Source organism: Cydia amplana, chromosome 4 (genome assembly GCF_948474715.1).
Source record: "Cydia amplana chromosome 4, ilCydAmpl1.1, whole genome shotgun sequence".
Lineage (NCBI taxonomy): Eukaryota > Metazoa > Arthropoda > Insecta > Lepidoptera > Tortricidae > Cydia > Cydia amplana.
In genome coordinates this window covers 14,325,998-14,348,533 of record NC_086072.1, presented here as the reverse complement: position 1 = coordinate 14,348,533, position 22,536 = coordinate 14,325,998, and the positions used below count along the sequence as shown (strand labels likewise).

The window sequence follows — 22,536 nt, the reverse complement described above, 5'->3', positions numbered from 1 at the left end:
CATGCTTCTAATAGGAATCAATTTACTATAGGAATAATTTATTAGTAGACAAATATAAACAATTCATATATTGTCAGTAGTAAAATTCACTAGTTGGCACATTCAATACATGCGTAGATCGAAACAGATTCCCCTTTACAGTCAAATTTTCATAAATAAATACTTATCTCGAGACATTATGAAGTGAAATTACATTATTATACATAAATATGTAAGCCTCCATCCACCTATCACCGTCCAGTCCTTCAACCAATACGCTTTAGATAAAGTTAATGTTACAATACAATGCTAGCAATAATAGAGTACGTGTTCACAGATCATGATATTTATTGCAATTTTTTTTGGCACAAAAGTTTTTGTTTCAATAGGTACATTAAAAAACCGACGTATGACGTAATGCATTTTGTGCATGATGCTTTTACAATGACGCAAATCGTTGCATATTTGGTTCTTAAGAATTTGTTACATGTGTCTCGGTACTTCATGTACTGCATGCATACATATTCAATAATAACATTATTGTAAATTTACTATATAAGTACATCTCGCTATATAAAAATGAGCTTCATTTTATTATATTAAAAAATCAACCAATCTCTTGAGTTCGTTATACAAAAGCATTGTAATTAAAACACTTAACTAAAAGTTGAATATAAAAAAAATATAGTTAATATAAATAATTACTATGCACCAGGCATCTGCTGATAAAGCAATTTGTATCTAATCTCTACGCTATTCACAGTCTAATAAAATGTAGTAGCAGACGTGTCCCTTTCTGCACATTGTGATACTCGACCACAGGTTTAGTAGCGCGGTTAAGTTTCTCGGCCTTCAGACCCGATACCGCATGAAATGACAAACTCATAATTTTGAGATCCATAAAGGTGCGAGGCGTGACAGCTAACTGAACTTGGTTCCGATCGGCGCCACACTTTCACTGCACTAACGCTAACTATTTTAGAGTTTTCTGCAAAACTGTCAGCTTAAACCCATTCACTGGTTCACTATTTTAAAGTATCACATTGTCCGTCTTTTTCTTTTCGCATTCAACGACAATATAACGTATTTACTGCCAGCTCGAGCACTATACAAACTCATTTGTACCGGGCGTGTTGAGAGGTTCTTGAGCCTGAAACGAAAAAAAAAAAAAAAATAAGTAAACGATCATTAACACGCTTTTGTATTTGTCAATTGTACTTATGCTTTACTAAACAGCCAACTTGTACACGCAAACGAAACGAAGTGGCACTATTATAATTATACCTGGGTATTATCAACGTCACAAGTGTATTGCTACAATTTAAATTGGGTACCTATGTTCCTCACGGCACAAATTAATTTTCGCTATTTTCATGGTGACATTTTGTTTAGTGACGTTGACAAATACCCAGTTTGTGTTCTACAGTCAACTTACCAATAATTAATAGCCCTCGAATGTTAATGCATGTAAAACAAAATTTTCGGCAGTAAAATATTATCAGTAATAATTAAAGCAGGCAGAATAAAAAAATACTGGCAATCTCAAAGGGACTATTTACAGCATTAATATCTACCTATAATTTAATACCAATAATTTGGCAGCTATGATTTAATACTGATGCGGTAAAAATGTTGGCACAATCAATTGCCCTTACTCTTAATACCTAAACGAAAAATATTTTGTTTTACAAATTCCTTAAATCATGTCCTAGTAAACGAAACTAAGTACATCGAGTTTAAAATGTCTTAGGCAGACCTTACACTTAACTATTATTAACACTATGCATTACCTTGTTATTTACAACACTATTTCTTTTGGCCAAGTCGAGTTGGGGTCATATCATATCATTGTTAAGTATATTTAAGAAATCGAATTGATGTTTTCAAAAATAAAATTCTTTAATATTTAAAATCTTGAAATTTTAGTTCTAAATTAGGGTCAGTGACCTAGAACACCCACTTATATTAATTGGCTCCTATGGAGGGCAGTGCGGAGTTTGCGCGACTTATCTTAGGCTGTTCTGTATGTTAAGCGTACATTCCATGGCAGTTAGTGCTCTCACCTCCTCTCCCACGGTGCTCGGGTACAGTTTGCTGCCGGGCGCGTACCCATTCTTCTCGAGCGCGAATTGATCCTCGGTGGTCTTGCGGTACACGGGGTTGTCAAAGTTCATAGACGTGACGTTGCGGTGCACGTAGTGCCGGTACATCACCACAGCAATCTGGAAAACAATTCAATTAACATTAATTTCTTGTCCACTTTAGACGAAAGTTCGAGAATCCAATTGAATGGTTTGTTTGCCGAAGGTTAACTGTTACTGCACCCGACGTCTTTTTGAAGCAATTGTGTCTAATGATGCGGTTCGTTGTGATGTAATCGAAAACCATCAACTTCAATTAAATCATTGGCAGACCAATTGGTAATTCCGCTAATTACGTTATATGTATAATCATAGAGAAATATAATAATCTTGTCTTATTATAGTCTAACGGATGTATGGAGTGAGCAATCTATGTATTTTTTTCTCTATGGTATGATTGAGAAAACTATCTAACCAACATCCGTTTAAAGTGGACTAGTGATCCGCCCCGGCTTCGCACGGGTTAACAAATTATACATTAACCTTCCTTGAATCACTCTATCTATTAAAAAAAAACGCATCAAAATCCGTTGCGTAGTTTTAAAGATCTAAGCATACATACAGACAGATAGACATACAGCGGGAAGCGACTTTGTTTTATACTATGTAGTGATGACGCCGTCTAAAGATTCCGCTGTTTACATGCGTCTACAATTAGGAGGAATGCGATTCATTAGCGCAATCTAAAATCAATCATTATATTATCTACAATCAAGAGCCTTGATGTATCCAGTTATTTTCCTTAAGATTAATATCGAGTCACTATCTTGATATCTTCCCTTATCTTTTTGCAGTATTTTGCCCGATATATTTGCAAGGATAATTTTAAAACCACGCCTATTTCAGTCTTGGTCATGAGCAATCCCATTACTACGAAGTGAACAATCGCAAGTCGAACGATAGAAGGGCTTCCGGAAAGCAATCAAAATCCCATAACAAACCGACCTCATTTCTCGACAACACAACACTAATGGTGTCACACGACACCTAAATATGCTACGCGTACAATCAGACGAGCACGAGTAGGTATGTGTAACATGGTCGTTGTAAAGTAACAGTTGGTTTATACTGAACTATTAGAAAATTCGGAGGGATTAGATCTTTCATTGCAAGTAAGATCGTTTAAATTCGGCGACGACACAAACAAAACAAATCATTAGTCATGCTAAATTTCCACAAATGATTCATTCACTCGTAAAAAAAAGAAAACAACCGAACATCAGCCATGAGGCAGTTCTGCTATATAGTGCCACAATAGTTACCTGCGGCATTTCACAGTCAATACCTGCGTCTTTAAACCGGTTAAACTTTAAATTGTTTTTTGTCTGAAAAGTTTTGCAACGGCCTTGGTAATTTGTTTTGTAGGTCCAGTGGAGAAGGAGGAAGAACGTGAAGTTTATTTAATTACCTACAATATCAATTTCTGCATTTTACGATACTTGTGCAACATGGTCGTGGATTTCTTATCAACCCTTTAATAGTTACGTATCTGCTAAACTGGGTTTACTTTCACTTTTAACTACTTATTAACACGACAATTATTCAGAACGTGAGAAAATAATCATGAAGACAATGGCTTTTCATGTTTCACCAGTTTTTGGAATCGTGAGAATCGTTATTAGTCTTTACTTAATCTCTAGTTAGGTAAGAAAACTGTTAATAGGGATCCGTACCCGAAGGGTTCACAGATGATGTATTTCTGTTGCCGCTATAAAAAACAAATACTAAAAACAATATTTAAGTGGGGCAACAAACGGTTTTAACTTTTAATCCGTTTCCGCAAAAAACACTGAGCCAATATCATTCCCGGTCCCGAAAACAAAACCGTATAAGTATGATGATTTTTTCTGCCGGTAATTACTGCAAGAATTTTTATATTATTCATAACTTACCAATGCTGCTAATATAATGACTCCTGATATTACAGCAACAACTATTCCGGCGATGACGCCTGCGTCGCGGCCGTTGTTTGAGATTCCTGGGTCAGATTTAGGTATTTCTGGCACGTCTGGAATAACATAAAAACCGATCGTTAGGAAAATAGATAATTTTTTGAGACTCCCCTGATATTTCTCTTGAAAGCTATGGTATTGAAAATTATTCAAGTTATGCCTCAAATTGTTACAAATTTGAATTTATAATAAGATTACAAAGATAAACACGTACTGGAATTGGAAATATCAAAGGAATGTTTATGTATTGACATTATAGTTCTTCAGCAGGTACGTTTAGTTTGAGTGTTTAAGGAAAAACAACAAGTTTTTTCTGGCATTGTTCTAATGCCTAAAAAACTACTTTTACTGACGAAAAGTTGGTGTGACATTGCCACCTAACAAACTACTATTTCTGAAGTTAATAGACACGATGTATTATGTTTGAAAATATCACAGGTGCCTTTATTTTTAATTTCTAAAACGGCGTATTGGATTTTACCCATTCTAATTTTGAATTATTAACGGATTTTGAAACTAAGCATACCTGCGTGGGGTCTAAAAATCACCACCACAAAAGAATAAGCGTTAATCACAAACATGAAAGATCGTAAGTTAAGTAAGGACAAGCGGATGTGTTTGTTTAATTTGCCTGCTTGCACGTAATTCTAACTGCTTATGTTAACATAACGTAGGAAGTTTTGCAAAATTTTAGTCATTTAGCAAGTCAGTCAATTAACAAGTTCAATGTCAACCGATCATGTATTTGACCCAAAATAAACAAACGCCGTCAGTTTACGAATTATACCTAGAAAAGTTTTGTATTCGCCAATAATACAAAACTTAACTTAATAATCGTAATTGATTCGGATCATGGTGATACTGATATATTTATGGCTATGCACCTACTTATATTTCTACTCAAAATCAATACACAATTTTTTTTTAAACACAACATAACTATTGCGTGGGTTTTTCACACCGGTTTAAACTAGACTAATCTATTTAGGATCCTTTTGCTGCTGTCAATGAAACGTGCCAACTGTTACTCAAATATACTAACCTAGTTTAAATGTATAGGGGAAACTGGGGAGGGTTGATCACCCCTTTTGTTTTAAGCATACATTTTCTTAACTATTTGTAGTATTGAAAAACTTTATAGACCATACGACTCAGAATTTATCTCTTCATTAATAGTTTGAATTAGAACAGATTTGTGCAATAAATTAGATCATTATTTAATGAAAACCCATACTGTTGACTTTTACCATGTGTCCCCTATGTAAGGGAGACTTGTTTACCCCTGGTCGGGAGCCTTGATCCTAGGGGGATCAAGTGACCCTGGTTCTTGGGACACATGGTAAACATATTTTTACCATGTCTCCCCATACCAGATTCTCATTGATTATATAACTCGGATCGCTATTAGCAATGCATCTATAATTTGTAAAATACACAGCAAACATATATATATTGCATCTTCCATGCTTTGAAGTTGTATTTCCGGTAATCAGATGTCTAAGCCGAAGGGATCAAGTCTTCCAGATTTGGGGACACTTGGTAAAAAGATTTTAAGTGGCAATGTCATATTTCGAGGGTAGTATCTACATTAATTTATTCACTTTATCTACAGAAAATTAATATATGAAGATATCAAACACATATTAATCCATAATCTTATACTTTTAAAAAACAATGTAATCGTATTATCCATAAAACAACATAAAATAGGGAATTAATTTTTGTAACAAAAAAAAACAAAAATCTAAGTTATTAACATAAAATTTCTTGTAACAAGCTAATTTTTTTAAAGTTCTTATGAAGGTATTTTTAGCGTCAGATACCTACAGCAATTTTAATTTTTTTACCCATCACTGGTCGTTATTGTTTACTATAATAAATAAGTTTAGAAATTTACTGCTCACGTTTCGAGGACGGTGTTTGAGCTGCATAATCCTAAAATCCTTTCTATGGACCGTCGGTTCTATAGTACATAAGGTCGGAAAGACATTGAAATAGCATTTCATCCATACAAACAAATATCGTCGGTTGAAAACCAAATATCGTTATAAGTGTTTTTTTGTCGACCGAGTAACATCCCCTGTGTGTAAAACGTTTAACTTGATAAAAAAGACCAAGTACGGGTAGTTCGTAAAATGTTGATGTCAACTTTAGTCAGTCTTTTCAAAGGCCACGTGGATAATTCCGTTTTCGGAGTCGGTTGTATAATTAAAAACTGAATTATACGCCATTAAATTCCGTTACAAATAATGAGTCAAAAACCTTGAAAGTTTAAATCAGTGTTTCTCTGGTCGTACTTTCGAGGCATGATTTACTAAAGAAAAGAAAATATTTATGATAGCTCTATGAATTATTTTGTAAGTAAATTTATTACAATGTATACTTGATCGCTTTGGGGGTGACATGATCCCGGAATCATATCTCCCCTGAAGAAAAAGACAAAGTCTCCCCATACATAGTAAGATTATAAAACGTGCCGTACTCGAAACATGTGTTGGCGTATATCAATGTAATCCAAGTTAATCATCACTTCAATAAACAAAAAATAAAATAAGCACACTCACTAACATCATTTCCATCTCATATTATAAAATAAATCCAGTTAAAGCTTACCGAAAATTGAATATAGTACGCAGAAAATCTTTCACCGTCCGCTATTTTTTAACCACTGACTTTTCCGATACAGTGCCATGACAGAACGTGAAGTTAGGAACGAATGAATGAGTGTTACCAGCGCAAAAAATTGTATCTCGTTTGGTTTGATTAAAAATGAAGTTTACCAAGTGTCCCCTAGGGATCGACCCTCCCCACCCTCACCTAGTAACACGGTATTATTTATTGTTACAAAGGGGATTCAAAAAAACAAAAGAGGACAGGAAGGACAGGTATTGTCGTCGAGTTGTGGATGCCATAATGCACAACAAAACCCTGTACAATTAATGGAATTAATGCTGGTAATGATCCCACTAGTTGATAAATCATTGTTACATCCTTTTATTATGTCGTTGTTTCAGTTCAAAATTATTATACCCAGTAAAGTTTTATATGTTTTTCGCGTGTGCAATTATTGTTAGTTAAATAGGTAGATAATGTTTCTTAGCATTATTTAATCCGTGTATGCAACATGCACCCAGTTCAAGTAATCTGTGTGTCTTCCTAGCTAGAAAACCCCCGTTTTATTATTATTATATGTAAAACAATATTATACATTACCTAATGCGTTAAAATTTTTCACAGCCTCTGGTAAAAAATTGAGACTAAGTCCGTCGTAATTGTAATGTAATTCTTTGGTGGGTTCGTCGGTGGTGTCCGGGATTCTTGACAGAGCGATGTCTTTCAAGAAGAGGTCTAGGTAAGGTTGGTTCTGCTCTTCCAACTGTTCTTTATCGGTCTCCCAATACACCTTCATTGGCTCGCCGTCTGCGTCGACAGATGATAAACTCGGTTCCTCTGGAGGTTCAGTAGTATCCTCGCTTTTGGCGTAGTCACGAACTAGCTTCAAGAGAAGGCCTGATAGCCCTTCTCTTTTTGAATTCACCATATGTGTTAACAGCAAACGTCTTTAACGCACATTCAAAGCTGTTCATCAGCTTGGAAACTAGGCGTTTGGCATTCCCTGTAAATTTAGGAATCCTATGTTGAAGACACACAGATATCTTTTAAACATTCACAGTGAACCGTGTTAGTGAATAGCGATGAATGTTAGAATGATGGTTCCTGCGCCCAAATTTAAATGTAATTTTATCTTATCGAAAGCGATGACAATGATTAAACCCATTCAGGAACGCAATCCGAGAAAGAAATTGTGGCATTCAATCCAATAAATCATTAATAAATGCAAGAGAAAATCCGATTGCACAGACACATTTAACTGTAGGTAACACTATTTCACATTCACTTTCATTATATGTTAATGAATTCGTCGATATAACCTCAAATGCCACAAATTCTATTCACTTCAAGGAGCAGTAGGTAAGGTAAAGACAAAAGGGACTGGTTTAAAGAAACTGGATGGCCGGTTAAAATACTCACTGGTTACAGGTTTTTCCTCTACAATATTTTCATTTGAACCTGTCGGTTTTTGCACCTCCACTTCTGGATTAACTGAATCTGTAGATGTATTATAAATTAAACTTAACAAATGCTTGAAGGTTATGTTTATGTTTGTTGAAGTGACAAGTTTGAGGGTAATTGAACTTTTGATATAAGAGAGCGATATAAATATAGAGTGCAACAAGGAGCGCGCGACCACCGCTCTCGGCGACTAATGCAAAAATGCCAAGTGTACCGCCCTACCGCCGCCGACCGCGCCGCGCCTCCTAAACTAAACTCGCCAACGTGCAACGTTCCGTCAATTTAACCGAGTGCGATCCGGCTCGCACTCACTACAGCTGCCTAGGTTAACCGAACAGTTAAGAATGTTGTTGGTTATATTTGTCCAAAAATAGAATTACTTTATTTCATAATACAGAACCGTATTTGCGCAAATCCCTAGGATCTATCCCTTAAGGTAGTTTTACTGCGGGGCAAAACCAACGTTAACTATGACGTTATCATTTCGGCACCTTAGGGTATAATAATACAAAATTGCCAGTTAACTGATTTAATGACGGCTTATTTTATAAAGTTTTCTCGTCATGTGTTACTTATCTATAACCTTAATTAAATTTATAAACGGCTGTAACGAAATAAAAGGTCCGAAAGTGGTCTAGTCGTAGCTCTGTGACGAAAGTACAAAGGTAGTGTTCCAAAAAATATTATTAAGCAGCAGTATTCAATTGATAACTAGTTTATTCGGGGACAAAAAGTAAATACAGTCAGCAGCAGAAGTTTCTAAGCGAGTAAGAGCGCGTGCTGATCACTTCTCATAGCTGTTTCTGGTTTTACGACAATTTTAACCAGATGACATTTGTTATCCAATATACAAAATGATAACATGTTTAACATCTCAAACATCTGTTAATTTTACGGTGTTACTGTTGACAAAAATGTAGGTCACTTTTAATTGTTAAGCCCTCTACGAAGCAGAAACGCGCCTGCCAAACGACGGTGTAATAAAGTGATGTAATAAAGAGACATCGATCGTTAGCAAGGCCGCTAGCGCCGGGCCGGATCGCGTCCGAATTGACTAAACGAAAGGTGGCGTGATGTCGTGACGTCACCTCACCTTATTCACTAACCAGCCATTGAGCTTGGGCAACGTATTGCTTTTTGAATTTCGATAGTAGGATGTCGCACGGACGAAATTGTTTAACTCGTTTAGGCAAGGTCGCGTCCTGACTGACAATGAATAGTCGCTAAGCAATAAATAATTACCACATACAATTTGCAACTATAAGATTTATTAATGAATTAGTGATAATACTGATAATAGAAAAAGAAGTAAACAGGTACCTACTCTAAATATTATAAAAACTTATTATTTATCCGTACTTATTAGAAAATTTGCTTAGAGTTAAGCTCGGTATTTAATTAGGTACCTACTTACCTACATGTTAAAGCGTTGCGTTATTTGTTATACTTACAATAGGTACACTGGGCCGAGAGCGGTATGGTATACGGAAACGGAAGACAAACACCCTTTTTCCCACTTGCAGTTGCCATAAGTATACTCGAGCATGCTAATATAATACGTATTGAACGTGTTGGCAGATGTATGTAGTACGTAGCTATAAATAGTGAATTAACTACAACGCCTGTGGCTTCTCGAACGAAATTAAATTACACCGTCGTCGTATGTCTTTTTGAATTTTTTCCATGGCTAAAAATAGGCTGGGTAATTTCCCATCATGGGCAACTGAGTCTAAAACGACGTAAGTGAATTGGTAGTCCAGTATAAATAGCCTGTTTTTAAAGCACAATTTCCTTTTAACCGCAATTCTTCTGTAATACTTAAGCGTAATTAGGCATACGATGTTCAAAAGCCCTTTTAAATTACGGTAGTTAATCGATGGTGGTGTATATCTATGCGTGTTCCTACGCGTGTATCATAATAAAATGATCGTGCCTTGACGATGACATTGCCTTGGCAACTGTAAGTAGGCACTGCATCTTCAAATAGTGCTTGCGTAATTTGTGAGTACGTGAAAAGTCTTATTAAGATTTTCAAAGGGTTGTTTGTTCAAATGTGAAAGTATGATAGTTTCTATCAGTTCAAAGAAACGAAAATATTAGGTAGGTAGCTACCTAATTTCTGCATTATAACAATTTATATATGTACTTATGCTATATACATTTATTCCACATTAATTAATTAAATTTGATTCGGACCGCAAAATATTTTACTGGACTACTCTGCTAAATATTATACTTAATCATGGTTACATTCAAATAAACAATTACAGGCAAAAACTGTACATAAGCCAGACCTCTGACCACAAAAATCCCCGATATCATATCTCCGCGAGATTGTGAAAACAATTAATACTATTTGTAGTAAGCAGCTTACAGCATTATCAATGTTGTGACTCAATCGGGTTCGATTTGATATTCTTGGAATTACTTTTCACTGCCCACTTTGATTTTACTTAGTAGGTATCTATTATATTGGATTCGATTGTTACCCGATTATTATCGACTTCCGAGAAGGTTCATTCACTTCTGAGGCAAGTGAGGAAAATGCGGATGACTACTGACAAGTGTACTTACTTAAAGAAAATTGAAGGCCTCTAATGATATAGATAGACGATATTATAGTTAAAAAATATTAATGTATACTTTTAACTACCTATCTTTACTTTAAGATATTAAATGAAATCACTGGTTTACCAGAATACTAAATTTAAACGTACAACTACATCTAATTCCTTGAAACGAGCAATTCTTGTTTATTTATTTATATTTATATTTATTTACATATATATATTTCGGGGATCTCGGGGTTTTCGGGGGCGAAAAACCGATCTAGTTAGGTCTTATCTCTGGGAAAACGCGCATTTTTGGGTTTTATCAATCTTTACAGATATTACTTTTTATTAATCTTTACAATGATTTTATTAATCTTTATGAAAATCTTGACCTTATTTTATCTCTCTGCTCTAATGAAAGGAGCTTTGTTGTCTGCACATGTACCTACATTGATAAAAAGTATACATGTCTGTTCTGTGTATCAATCAATACCTATTCATAAAAGGACATTGTACAAAATCACGTATAATGTCATTTTAAATACATCAAAAACGAACACAAGAACCGCTGTTTTGGAAGGAATCATTAGGTCATGACATGAGCAAGTAGGTATGATTCGGTGGAAACCTACAACACGCAATGACACAGCGTCGAAAAAATATCGTACGATGTGTCGTCATCCGATGACGCGCCACGACGTGGTAGGTACGCAGATGACTTTTTAATAAAATTTATCTTGATGCGATATTGTTAACACCTGTCTCGACTTAATCAATTGCAATCGGAAATATTATCGTAATTTCCAGTAATTACTGCTGATATGGCCTATCTGTAGACTACTACGCTTTTAAAAACGCCGATTTGTTTTTATCATAGGTGCCTAAAGGTATACATGTAGACTCCTACTAGGTTACTACTTCTAGTAAGAACAAGCAGTAGTTTAGTAGAACACTAATGTTTATAGTCACATTGTCAACTCTTGGAACATAAATATTAACGGAAGTTTTGTTATTAAAATATTAACTTCAACTTGGCGACACATTTCAAATATTCAAATTTTTGATTTCAGATGTTACATATTTATGAAAAGAAGAAGAATAAGAGTGAGTTAAGAATTACCTACCTAAATTAATTACTCATAGCAGATGCGTAACTAACGAATCATGTCAGTGGTTTCGAAAAACCGCATAAGAATTCGCTATGATCTTCTCAAACTCCAACTAATACCTACACTGCCACTGGTGTAATTTTTATTACAAGCTTTATAAGTTCCATTAGGTAGGTACTTCGTCAGACTTCTTTAAGGATTTCGTACAGAGGAAAAAAAATGGAACCCATATGGGATCACTCGAGTGTCCTATGTCCGTCCATTTGTCATAGCCAATTTCTTTCGAAATTAATACTGGACCAATTGGGATGAAATTTAGTAGGTACACATATGTATGTACATATGTCGGTGACCTAAATACAGAAGGGTAACGTCAATGAATAGGTACATTTTATACAAGGCGGCCACTTTTGGGGGGTAAATTACGATGATGTACGGAACCCTAGGGGCGTGAGTCCGGCTAGCACATGCCGCTCTTTTTAATGAACGATATTGGTTAGGGCATAGGTAGCAACAACGATATGGCCATCAGCAGGAATATACCCTTTATGTACCTACACGCCAATTACAGTCAATAAGCATATTGATTCGGTTTCATCAATCAAGGCAGAAATGCCAAGGACAATAACGCTAGATGCTTTTATTGACCTCAGCCAATTGAACAAAATTTGACATACGTACGTCATTTTCTATTTATGTGGCGCCTCCTTTATGTCCTAAATCATCTGGGTACCTACTTTTCGGGAGTTCTCTAGAAATCGCTTAGTTAGCTTAGGAGTATGACGATGAACTTACACATTTACTGCCAACATTTTCATGGCGCTACGCTCCTAGCCGATCTCAGCGTTTTCCCGCTTTGTAGAGAAAAGCGATTACAAACAGAGAACCCGCCGAGCGGGTTCCCGGCAATAATTTGGCTTGTACTGTTTGCGCGCCAGTTTTGAGGTTTCACGTTATTTTATTGTACCTGTCTCAATTTCATATCAAGCTAGCTGAGACTCTCAAACTGTATTTTACTGTATTGAAGTTCATTGTTTTCAAGTTTCCATATTAAAACACACGCATCATGGAAAACAAACCGACGTACCTACTTACGAGAATAACACCTGCGTATGTTTGCACATGCCTGATTATAGCGCTCTTCTGTTGTAATTGGTAAGACATGATAATAAAGTGTAATTTAGCTTGGCAAGGTGAGATATGTCACATAATTCACACCATGAACTTCCGTTGCGTTAAAAGGAATGTGTACCTAAGTATGTTGTATTATCTACGCCCTACGGAATATTACATTCTCCTTGAATCCTTGCTATTTTCGAAGAAACGCCGCCACCAAGTTCAGTTTTGAACAAGTCCTTTGTAAGGTTTGTTTAAATTTTTTTATTATGTGAATGCAAAGGGAGAAAAATTATACGTATTGACATTTTGTCTATTAAATTTTTTTATTGAGGCTCTTAATATTCGTATATAGGTATGCTTCGTTGGCCCGAAAATTTGTTATTTAAAAGGTTCCAAGCTTAAAAGTAAAATTAATTACATAGTTCGCATGGCATATTAGGTATATTTACTCACATATAGGTAGGTATTAACAAACGTGTCGGTAGAACTAGAAAAGTTTGATTTATTTAAGATATTCTATCATCATCATTCTATCAGCATTGTCATGTTATCAAGTCGTTGACGTAAAATACATAGCATGATTCCCTAAACAGATTATAAAGAAATCATCAACAATAACAACATGATTATCCAATTTACTTTTACGTTCTCAGAAACTTACCTAGGTACTTCCGAGACTACCTACCATAATAAGTGACGATAGACCGGTACGTTTATTTTTTATTAGTAATCACTTAAACTACTTAACATATTTAGTTATATTTTAACATATAATTGATTAAAGAATTGTGTTAAGTATCAAAAGATCTCCTTGTTCTAGAAGTTTCTGTCAAATAAAATGGCCAATTACATCCACACTCGCTATCAGGCCCGCCCAATGTCAGGCCCGACGTCGGGCCCGAGCAAGAGTCGTTTCCCTTTTTACGGATTATTAGCACATCGTTAATAATATTTGACATGTAAACAATTACGTCCGGCTGTTCTAGTTGTTACGTTTAGCCTTCCTTTTCCATAACTTGTTTTGCACGTCGCACGTGGTGCGCGCTAGATGGAATTCCTAATACAGTCCGTATTAGGGACGATAGTATTCTCATGACTCTTTAGCAGAAACGAAAAGAGAAGTTCCATCTTTAACTTTTTCTGTGTCGAATTTTCTGTCAACACAATACAAGTACATACGCTCCATTCGAGCTGTTAATTCCGATAAATAGTCTTGACGTTGACTTGATAAAAAAATCAACTTTAAATGTAGACGCAAACATTGTAAGTGTACTCACTGTCTTCGACGCACATCTGGTCATCGGGCAGCAAGCGCAACCCGTTGGGGCAGGCGCAGGACACGCGCGGCGAGTGCGGGCCTATCCGCGGCGCCGGCAGGCACAGGTGCGAGCAGTGTCCGTTCACGGCGGCGCAGTGGTTCACGCCGTCCGGCTGCCGGTACGGGTGGTACACGTGGATCACCATCGGGTTCTGGAGCTGGAAATGTAGGATTCCTTAGAAAGTTGCAGACAAACGTGGAAGAGATTCATCACATATGGAGATGACAGGAACATATTGGAAGCCATAGAGGCAGAGACAGCGCATAAGAAGGTGTATCATCTGTTAAAGGCTTGGACAAAGATGCAGCTGCCGAAGACTTTTTTAATCGAGCAAAGTAGATATAATAAATGAATTGGCCATTGGGAATAATAGATGTCAAGGGGACAGAGAAATAAAACTTATAACGATTTATAATCGTTGTTCGATTTCTGAGAACCCGGCCGGCCCCGTCATGTACCGCGAAGTAGCAATGCTATTTTCTAATAGCGTACAAACATGGTCAGTAAGATGCTTTCACTTTTCCTCGGTTGTTGCAATACTTGCAATGCATTTTATATGGCATAGATTAGCTACACTTCGAGCTGTGGCAAAAGTCGAACAAGGAATTTATCGTATATATTTGTTACCTACCTACCCAGGACTGGTTTAAATAGACGAAGTATCAATGTAAAGCCCCATATTATTTTCGTTGAACTTATTGGCTCTGAAACGTAGTTCCCGCATTATCCTCGTCGGTCCACCAGTAGCAGTAATCGAAGATGGTAATACAGATCGGACCTACGTGCAAGTAGATCGACAAGGGATTTCTAAAACTACTCAGTCGCTTCTCTTCATCTTGTCACCCTATAAGTTTAGGCAATTGGTTCCACAGACCATGTCCAAAAGCGAAATCAAAATGTTCGTAGCAATTTCCTTTTGGTTGAACTTGTTGGCGCAGTCGCTCCAGTACACCCAGCACTCGATGTCGTAATGGAGAAGGGATAAGGAAGCACGGCACGTCGTTAGAAAAAGTCCTACATGCAATTGCTGCTCTAAATCTTAGAAGTTTAGAGACGTGGCTTTACAGCTCACGCGTAAAAATGCGAACTTACAGTGTGCGTAGAAGTGATAGCTTCGATATCCTTTCCGTTGAACTTGTTGGCGCGGTACACAGCGGCCTTGTCCCAGTCGGTCCAGTACACCCAGTCCTCGAACGTGGTGATGGAGAAGGGGTGGCGGAGCACGTCGGTCGAGTACAGCACCACCCGCCGCGCGCTGCCGTCGTAGTTGCAAGATGAGATTGTGCTCATTTTTGCGTCAACCTGTAGACATTTATAAGATGTTAATCTGTTTGAATTTGTCTTCTACGAGGGGTATTCAAAATATTCTCGGTATGAGAATGAAAACAAACAAGTACGAAAAGTTTGATATTTTTATTTTTCAATATACTCCCCCCCTATGTTCATACACTTAAAAGATCGATCAATTATTTTTTTTAATCCCTCGTAAAAATATTTTTTATCTTTCGTGTAAAAATGCTCCTCCACTGCCGCCTTCAATGCTTCATCGTCAGAAAATTTATTTCCACGCAGATCCTTTTTAAGATTGGGGAGCAAAAAGAAGTCGCTGAGGGCTAAGTCCGGACTATACGGTGGGTGAGTAACAGTTTTAAACCCACATTCAACAATAGCTGCCTTGGCAATATGAGCAGTATGGACGGGGGCGTTGTCATGCAGAAGCAGAATACCTTTGGTTAACTTTCCTCGCCTCTTTTCTTTAATTACATCCTTTAATTGACGTAGAATGTTAGCGTAGTACTGTCCTGTGATATTTACACCTTTTTCTTTATAATCGATTAGTAATACTCCTTCACAATCCCAAAATATCGTGGCCATGACCTTGCCAGCTGAAGGGATGACCTTGAACTTCTTGGGATGAGCTGAACCCTTAATGTGCCACTGCATGGACTCTTGTTTACTCTCTGGGTCATAATGATGAACCCAGGTTTCATCTCCAGTAACTATTCTTTGCAGCACCTCATCAGGATTTTCACCGCACAGGTCAATAAAATCGGAACAACAAGCTACACGCATGTCTTTTTGAAGCCGAGTCAGCATTCGCGGAACCCATCTTGCACTTACTTTTGACATATTAAGATGGTCATGTATAATATCATGTACGGTACCAATAGAGAGATTGGTTACTTGTGCTATAGATTTTATCTTCACTCGACCATCTTCCAATATAAGTTTTTCCACTTTATCAATATTTTCTTGTGAAGTAGCTACTACAGGCCGGCCAGGTCTAGGGTCATCTTCAATACTCTCCCTTCCGCGTTTAAACTCGCTTGACCACTTTTGAATGGTAGATAAAGAAGGAGCAGACTCACGGTAAACACAATCCATTTCCTCTTTTATGGTTTTTTGATTTTTACCCTGTTTTGTCAAGAATTTTATCACGCATCGATGTTCTAATTTAGTTAACATTGTCAATTCGCACATGATGTTCATGTTTGTTCAGCAATTGCAGAAAAACAAAAGACCATCTCGGTTCGAATTATACTTTTTTTTAATGTCAATGAATAAACCTTAGCGGCCAGTAACGAAAGAAATTTTAGAAGAGGTCGTAAGATATCAATACCGAGAATATTTTGAACGCCCCTCGTATATTGTAATGCGTTTGATTTGATTTGTGTTTACCTGACGAAGCCTGCGTTGCGGATATAAAAGTATGCCAAGTATGGTCTCTGAATAAACATTAGTTTGTAATGCGAAGCTTTCTTTTAGTCGCGCTGTCGATCATCATCGATTATCACCGTGGAAGTCTGATTTAAGTAGTAGGTTGCGTGTGCGTAGACGTGCACGTGCGCGTTGTAATATACAGATCCTTATGAGCGATGGCACACCGCTTGCGAGACGTGTGCGACCACGGCTCAAACATTTTAGCGCACGTGAACGTCTTCGCACATACCTACAGCCTTTAGATTGATTACGGACAGTGAGTCATATAGGTGTAACATCGCTCGCAGATATATCTGCATGGTACAAAATTAGTTTAGTGAGTCATATAACTGCCTTTTTGGTATGCATCCTCCCATCTGTTTTGTCTACGTCCTTCACACGATGTTGTCAATGTCATGTGGCTAAAATATATATTACTAGCTTTTGCCCGCGGCTTCACACGCGCAGGAGTTTTTTTAATTTTCACCCCTTTAGGGGATGAATTTTGAAAAATCCTTTCTTAGTGGACCCTAGACCTTATAAGGAATCTACTTGCCAAATTTGGACTTTCTAAGTCCCAGCGGTTTGGGCTGTGCGTTGATTTAAGTCAGTCAGTCAGGTCTTTCACGTTTATATATATAGATTTTCTCCTGACTAGAATCTAGAGTTTTATTCATGTTTGTTTACGGATAATTTCCTTACATATTTTTTTTGTAGTCTAAGCGCAAGCGCATCGCAAGTTCCGCGACAGGATCTCCGTCCATTAGATCCACCTGTGTCCATAAGAATACTTACCCAGTACACGCGTTTCCGTACAAGATCCAAGGTAAGTCCGTTGGGCCACTTGACGTCGTAGGACACGATGGTCTGCCGGTGCGAACCGTCCATGCCAGCGCGCTCGATTTTGGGCACCTGGCCCCAGTCCGTCCAGTACATCCACCTGTACCCAATTGTTATTATTACAATAAACTTTGGCGACATAATGATCCTACAAAAGACGTAGGTACAAGTATGATGTATCTTGATTACAACCATTACCTAGAGTACCTTTACCTTGAGTTAGACACTGACATATTTGCTAACGTCTACTGCTAAGGCTACTATATACTATACTAAGGCTGCCTATTCGATATTTGAAGTGACGTTTTTTCTGAAGGTCGGTCAATACAAAAACTGAAATCGCAATTTCTAATTCTTATACGAAAGTTTACGTAAACACAGAAACGAAACAAGGCATCAAAACGAACCCAATAACATTTTAAAACGTTCAATAACCAGTAGAAAACGTATGAAATAAATTTTCTGCCACTATTTTATAAATAAATGACCAGTTTAACAAATAACATCCGTCTGGGCTACGTCTGCGTATATAATAATATTTACATTATAATCTCTCAACTCTGCAACCATTTCGTAATGCCACATAAAACCCCGATCAATCATTTGTGCAAAGGGTATTGACATAATCTTTGTTTTATTCCGATAACATATTACGAAATAAGCTGCAGATGAACTTTATCACTTTTACCAAGGATACCTAAAGTCGTAAACCTCTTATCTACTCCAAAGGAGTTAAGAGGTTTGCAACTGTAGGCATTGGTTGCTTAAAGTTGCAAATCGTTATGTCCTTGAAATGGAGTTACGAGGTTTGCGATTTTAGCCTACGATTTTATTAATTATTGCTAATATAGATTTATCTAATGTTATCAATTTATTTATATTGATGACTTAAAACGTAAATTTATACCTAAATAGGTACCTGAATAATTAATTGTATGTGTCATTATATGTGTATATTTCCAACTAATAACGAGATGTAAAACGTTGTTAAAATATATGTTTATTTTTTCTGCGATTATTATAAGGATAAATGTACATTCCTTGCATAGAAATTTGTTTTCAGGAGGGTGCCCCCCCCCCCCACGTACCGCTTTTATTTAGATCAGATTAGGCCAGTACCATCAGTTACACTAGGACTGTAATGGGCGCCCCCCGTGTATTTAAGTGTAAGCGGTCTGCTTCTAATAGGTAATAACCACGGAAATTAATTACAAGAATAAATACTGATGTCGTGTACGACACTTAAACCATGAGTTCGATTGCGTAGCTACTAGTAACATATCTGGGCGTTCTCTAAAATAAATATTGAAAACCTGATTCTTTCGAATCTGGACGTTCTTGGGCTCATACTCCTCAGAGTCGACAGCATTCTCCATCCCGCCATTAAAAAAATATGTCCCAAAATGTCCATTCCATTACGTCACGTTTAAGTATGAAATTTTTTTTCACTTGTATGTGCGTGACGTAGTGGAACGTACAATTTTCATACAAATTTTCGGGACATCTTATTTTATCATCAGAATTGAATATGCTAGTGATTCTGAATTGAAAGAACCCAAAAACACCAGGATCTGTGAGAATCAGGTTTTCGATATTTATTTTAGAAAACGCCCATCAACCAATACTCACCCATCGAGAGGATTAAGCGCGATTGCCCTAGGCTCTTCAAGTCTGTCCCTTATCAGAATCTTCCTCATGTTGCCCTGCAGGTCCGACAGCTCGATGTGGTTCTTGCCAGTATCCGTCCAGTACAGATGGTTGTAGATCCAGTCTACGGCCAAACCGTCGGAGGTGATCAGCTGATCCCCAATAACGACGGTGCGTTGGCTGCCCTCGTCTATGGGCGCTCTGAAATTATGTTAAGGTAAGTACTTATTTTAAGTTTGCTAGATGATGGTCACGGGTGAAAATAAATATACAGTTCTTGTAAAGTTATGCGCTTGGGAATGTTCGGCAGGAGAATTCGTGATACAGGAGAATTTGAAATGACAGAAGTGTACCTCTAATGTCTGGAAATAATGCAACAAGGAAATTTCGACTAAAGGCATGGTTATGGTTATTCTTTTTTGCACCTGACTACGACAGTAGTTGTCGTAGTTATGACAAAATTGTTTTGTAATGAAACGTTGTTATATCAATCACGAAATATTTCGCGATCGTAAAGTTATGTATAATAAACATTTACATCCGTCATACGCTAAGCTTAACTGGGAACTACGTCCCTTAATCGCTGTTCGTGACCTTAACCCAGGCGGCTTCTAACGTCATTCGAAATGTGTAATGGTTTGTGCCATTAGACTAGCGAAGGTCGTGTGATAGATAAACAAAACAACACAGCCTTTATCCGTCCAACTACAATTAGATTTAAACTCTTAACCTTGTGACCGCTAAGGTACATAAATATGTATGCCCATGCATACATGCGTATGGAAAACCGTGCCTTTAAATTTTGTTCCTAATAAATTATTCTGCAAATATGTTTCCGTACTTTAAGATGCTTTATAACGTTCTTAATAATAATTTTGGCATCCACTTCGCTCACAAAAGCAATTAGAGTAACAGAATACAACGGTAGACAACTTCGTATCATGTCGGGCCACGTAGCGAATAGCTAGGTTGTCGTCAATTGATCAATGGATGTTAGTAGATTGAACTATATTCATACTCACTTATATATCTTTTCATCGTTGACGTCGCTCCAGAAGATCATTCCAGTCCTGAACACGTAATCCAGCGCAGTAGCCGATTTAGTATCGTTAACGATGGCGACCATCTCATGGTGGTCCAAGCTGATCTTGCGAATGTCAAACCGCCTGGCGAACAGAAGAGATGGGTGGCCCTCCGTCGCCTTACAACGGGTCCTGTCCCGAGGGTCACGCGCGTACCCGGAGTGACATTCGCACTTAAAGGTACCCTTCTCGTTGATGCACATTTGGGAGCATGAGCCAGGGTCTGCGCACTCGTCGATATCTGTAACGAAGTCATTTCTTTATGAAATTATGACATATTATCCAAACGTATTTTTAAAAGTCGTTTCCCTTAATAGAAAATGTTCGAAAAGATAGTTCTGATCTGGAAACGATCACCATCTTTTAGTAAGTGGTTGTGGGCAACAGTAACAATTGTAGCTTACTTAGGTGATCAATGCACATGATGTCGCAGAGAAGCCTTTTCTTATTATTTCCGAGTAGGTAGGTTCAAGTTCAATAAATAATAGCATAAGCCGAAACACACTTCTAGATATAGTCCAGTAACTTTTTACATTTAGCGTTTGCGTCAAATCACCTAGTTGTGATTTTTTGCAGACTTGTTTATGGTGTTGGCCCAATCAATAATCCAAGTTTGTGACTTAGAGTGCCGATCGCAACTTTGTCAAAAATGGAAAAAACCGCGAAAGTTTCGGAATTTATTTTAATCTGGGCGATTATAACCCTAAATGACTAGTTTTTGATTGTATCTTCTTAAAAGACCTTTTTAAAGTAGACTAAATTTACTACAATACAAGACTAGAATTGTGTCTTTAGATCTAATAGTTTCCGAGATAAACTTTCAAAATTTATAATTTTTTGAACTTGAATTCGTAGGCTAAGTACCTATGCCTGAGACGAAAGTGCATAAAACTTGACGCAAAGGAACCCCGTACTTTCAGGCGAGAAAGTTACTGGACTAAAACCCCGTGTACCTACATATTTCGCATAACAACGCGTGGAATTACTTACCCGTACCTACACGTGTAGCGAACATTTAATGAATCAACTCAACACATTCATAATTGTTAAAGCATTTGATATTTTTGGTTCATGTGGCACGAGTAGGTACGAGTACTGCAAAGTTTATTAATCAAAAGTTGTAGTTCTGTTTTGATAGTAATGTTAATAAGACTGGTATGTATTTGACACTTTGAATTGATCCGTAAAATGGAATTTAATAGGATAGTGGACGACCGCTTCTCCATACAAACGTAGTTCCCATTTTCCTCCCTGGATATTATGGATAATATTATGACACAATTTATTGTATATTAACTACGGCTATGGTTTTATGAATTATTATAGGAGTTAGGAGCGTAAAACAAATTCCATAGGTACATTTTTTTATTTCTTTCGGCCAACTTAACTCTTGTAATAATAAAAAAGAAAAAAATCACACGAACCCCTTCGTAGATAGATGTGGTTATTATAAATCAAATTGCGTATAAATATTTTATATAATGTTAATATCACGAAAGGGAAAAAGGGACTACGTTTGTATGGCGAAGCGGTTAAAATCAGAAACTAATATAGATTTCAAGACAAAAGGACCTCAATCTTTTGTATGCCGCTGTCAAATTTGTCTGTTCAAAACGCAAACTTAAACAACAAATATAATACAAACGAACCTTCACAAGTTCTGTCATCAATATGCTTGTACCCCTTGTCGCAGTCACAGTAGTATCCAACCGGCGTGTCGACGCACTTCTGCGTGCAACCCCCGTTGTTCTTGGCGCACTCATTCTCCCCGCACCGGTCCCTGAGCTTGTCCTCAAAGTTGGGACAGTCTGGTTTCTTGTCGCAAACTTTAGACAGAGGTCCTATGGCATGCCTTGACCAACACATGTGAAAAAGAAACGAACCTTCACAAGTCCTGTTGTCAACGAGCTTGTACCCCTTGTCGCAGTCACAGTAGTACCCAACCGGCGTGTCGACGCACTTCTGCGTCCAGCCCCCGTTGTTCTTGGCGCACTCATTCTCCCCGCACCGGTCCCTGAGCTT

The 22,536-nt window shown here is 37.3% G+C and overlaps 1 protein-coding gene across 1 annotated transcript in view; it reads right to left on the bottom strand.

Annotated features, from left to right (window-relative positions):
• Positions 1–410: 410 nt before the first annotated feature.
• LOC134647261 (very low-density lipoprotein receptor) overlaps positions 411–22,536 on the bottom strand; it is a 256,638-nt gene continuing 234,512 nt past the window's right edge. The window contains exons 9-17 of the mRNA XM_063501537.1: positions 20,455–20,755; positions 19,415–19,633; positions 17,741–17,885; positions 15,338–15,547; positions 14,204–14,402; positions 8,105–8,182; positions 4,013–4,128; positions 2,043–2,201; positions 411–1,129 (exon numbers count right to left, since the gene is read on the bottom strand). Of these exons, the coding sequence (XP_063357607.1) occupies positions 1,085–1,129; positions 2,043–2,201; positions 4,013–4,128; positions 8,105–8,182; positions 14,204–14,402; positions 15,338–15,547; positions 17,741–17,885; positions 19,415–19,633; positions 20,455–20,755 (1,472 nt within the window). The 3' untranslated portion in view covers positions 411–1,084. The remainder of the gene's footprint in view (positions 1,130–2,042; positions 2,202–4,012; positions 4,129–8,104; positions 8,183–14,203; positions 14,403–15,337; positions 15,548–17,740; positions 17,886–19,414; positions 19,634–20,454; positions 20,756–22,536) is intronic.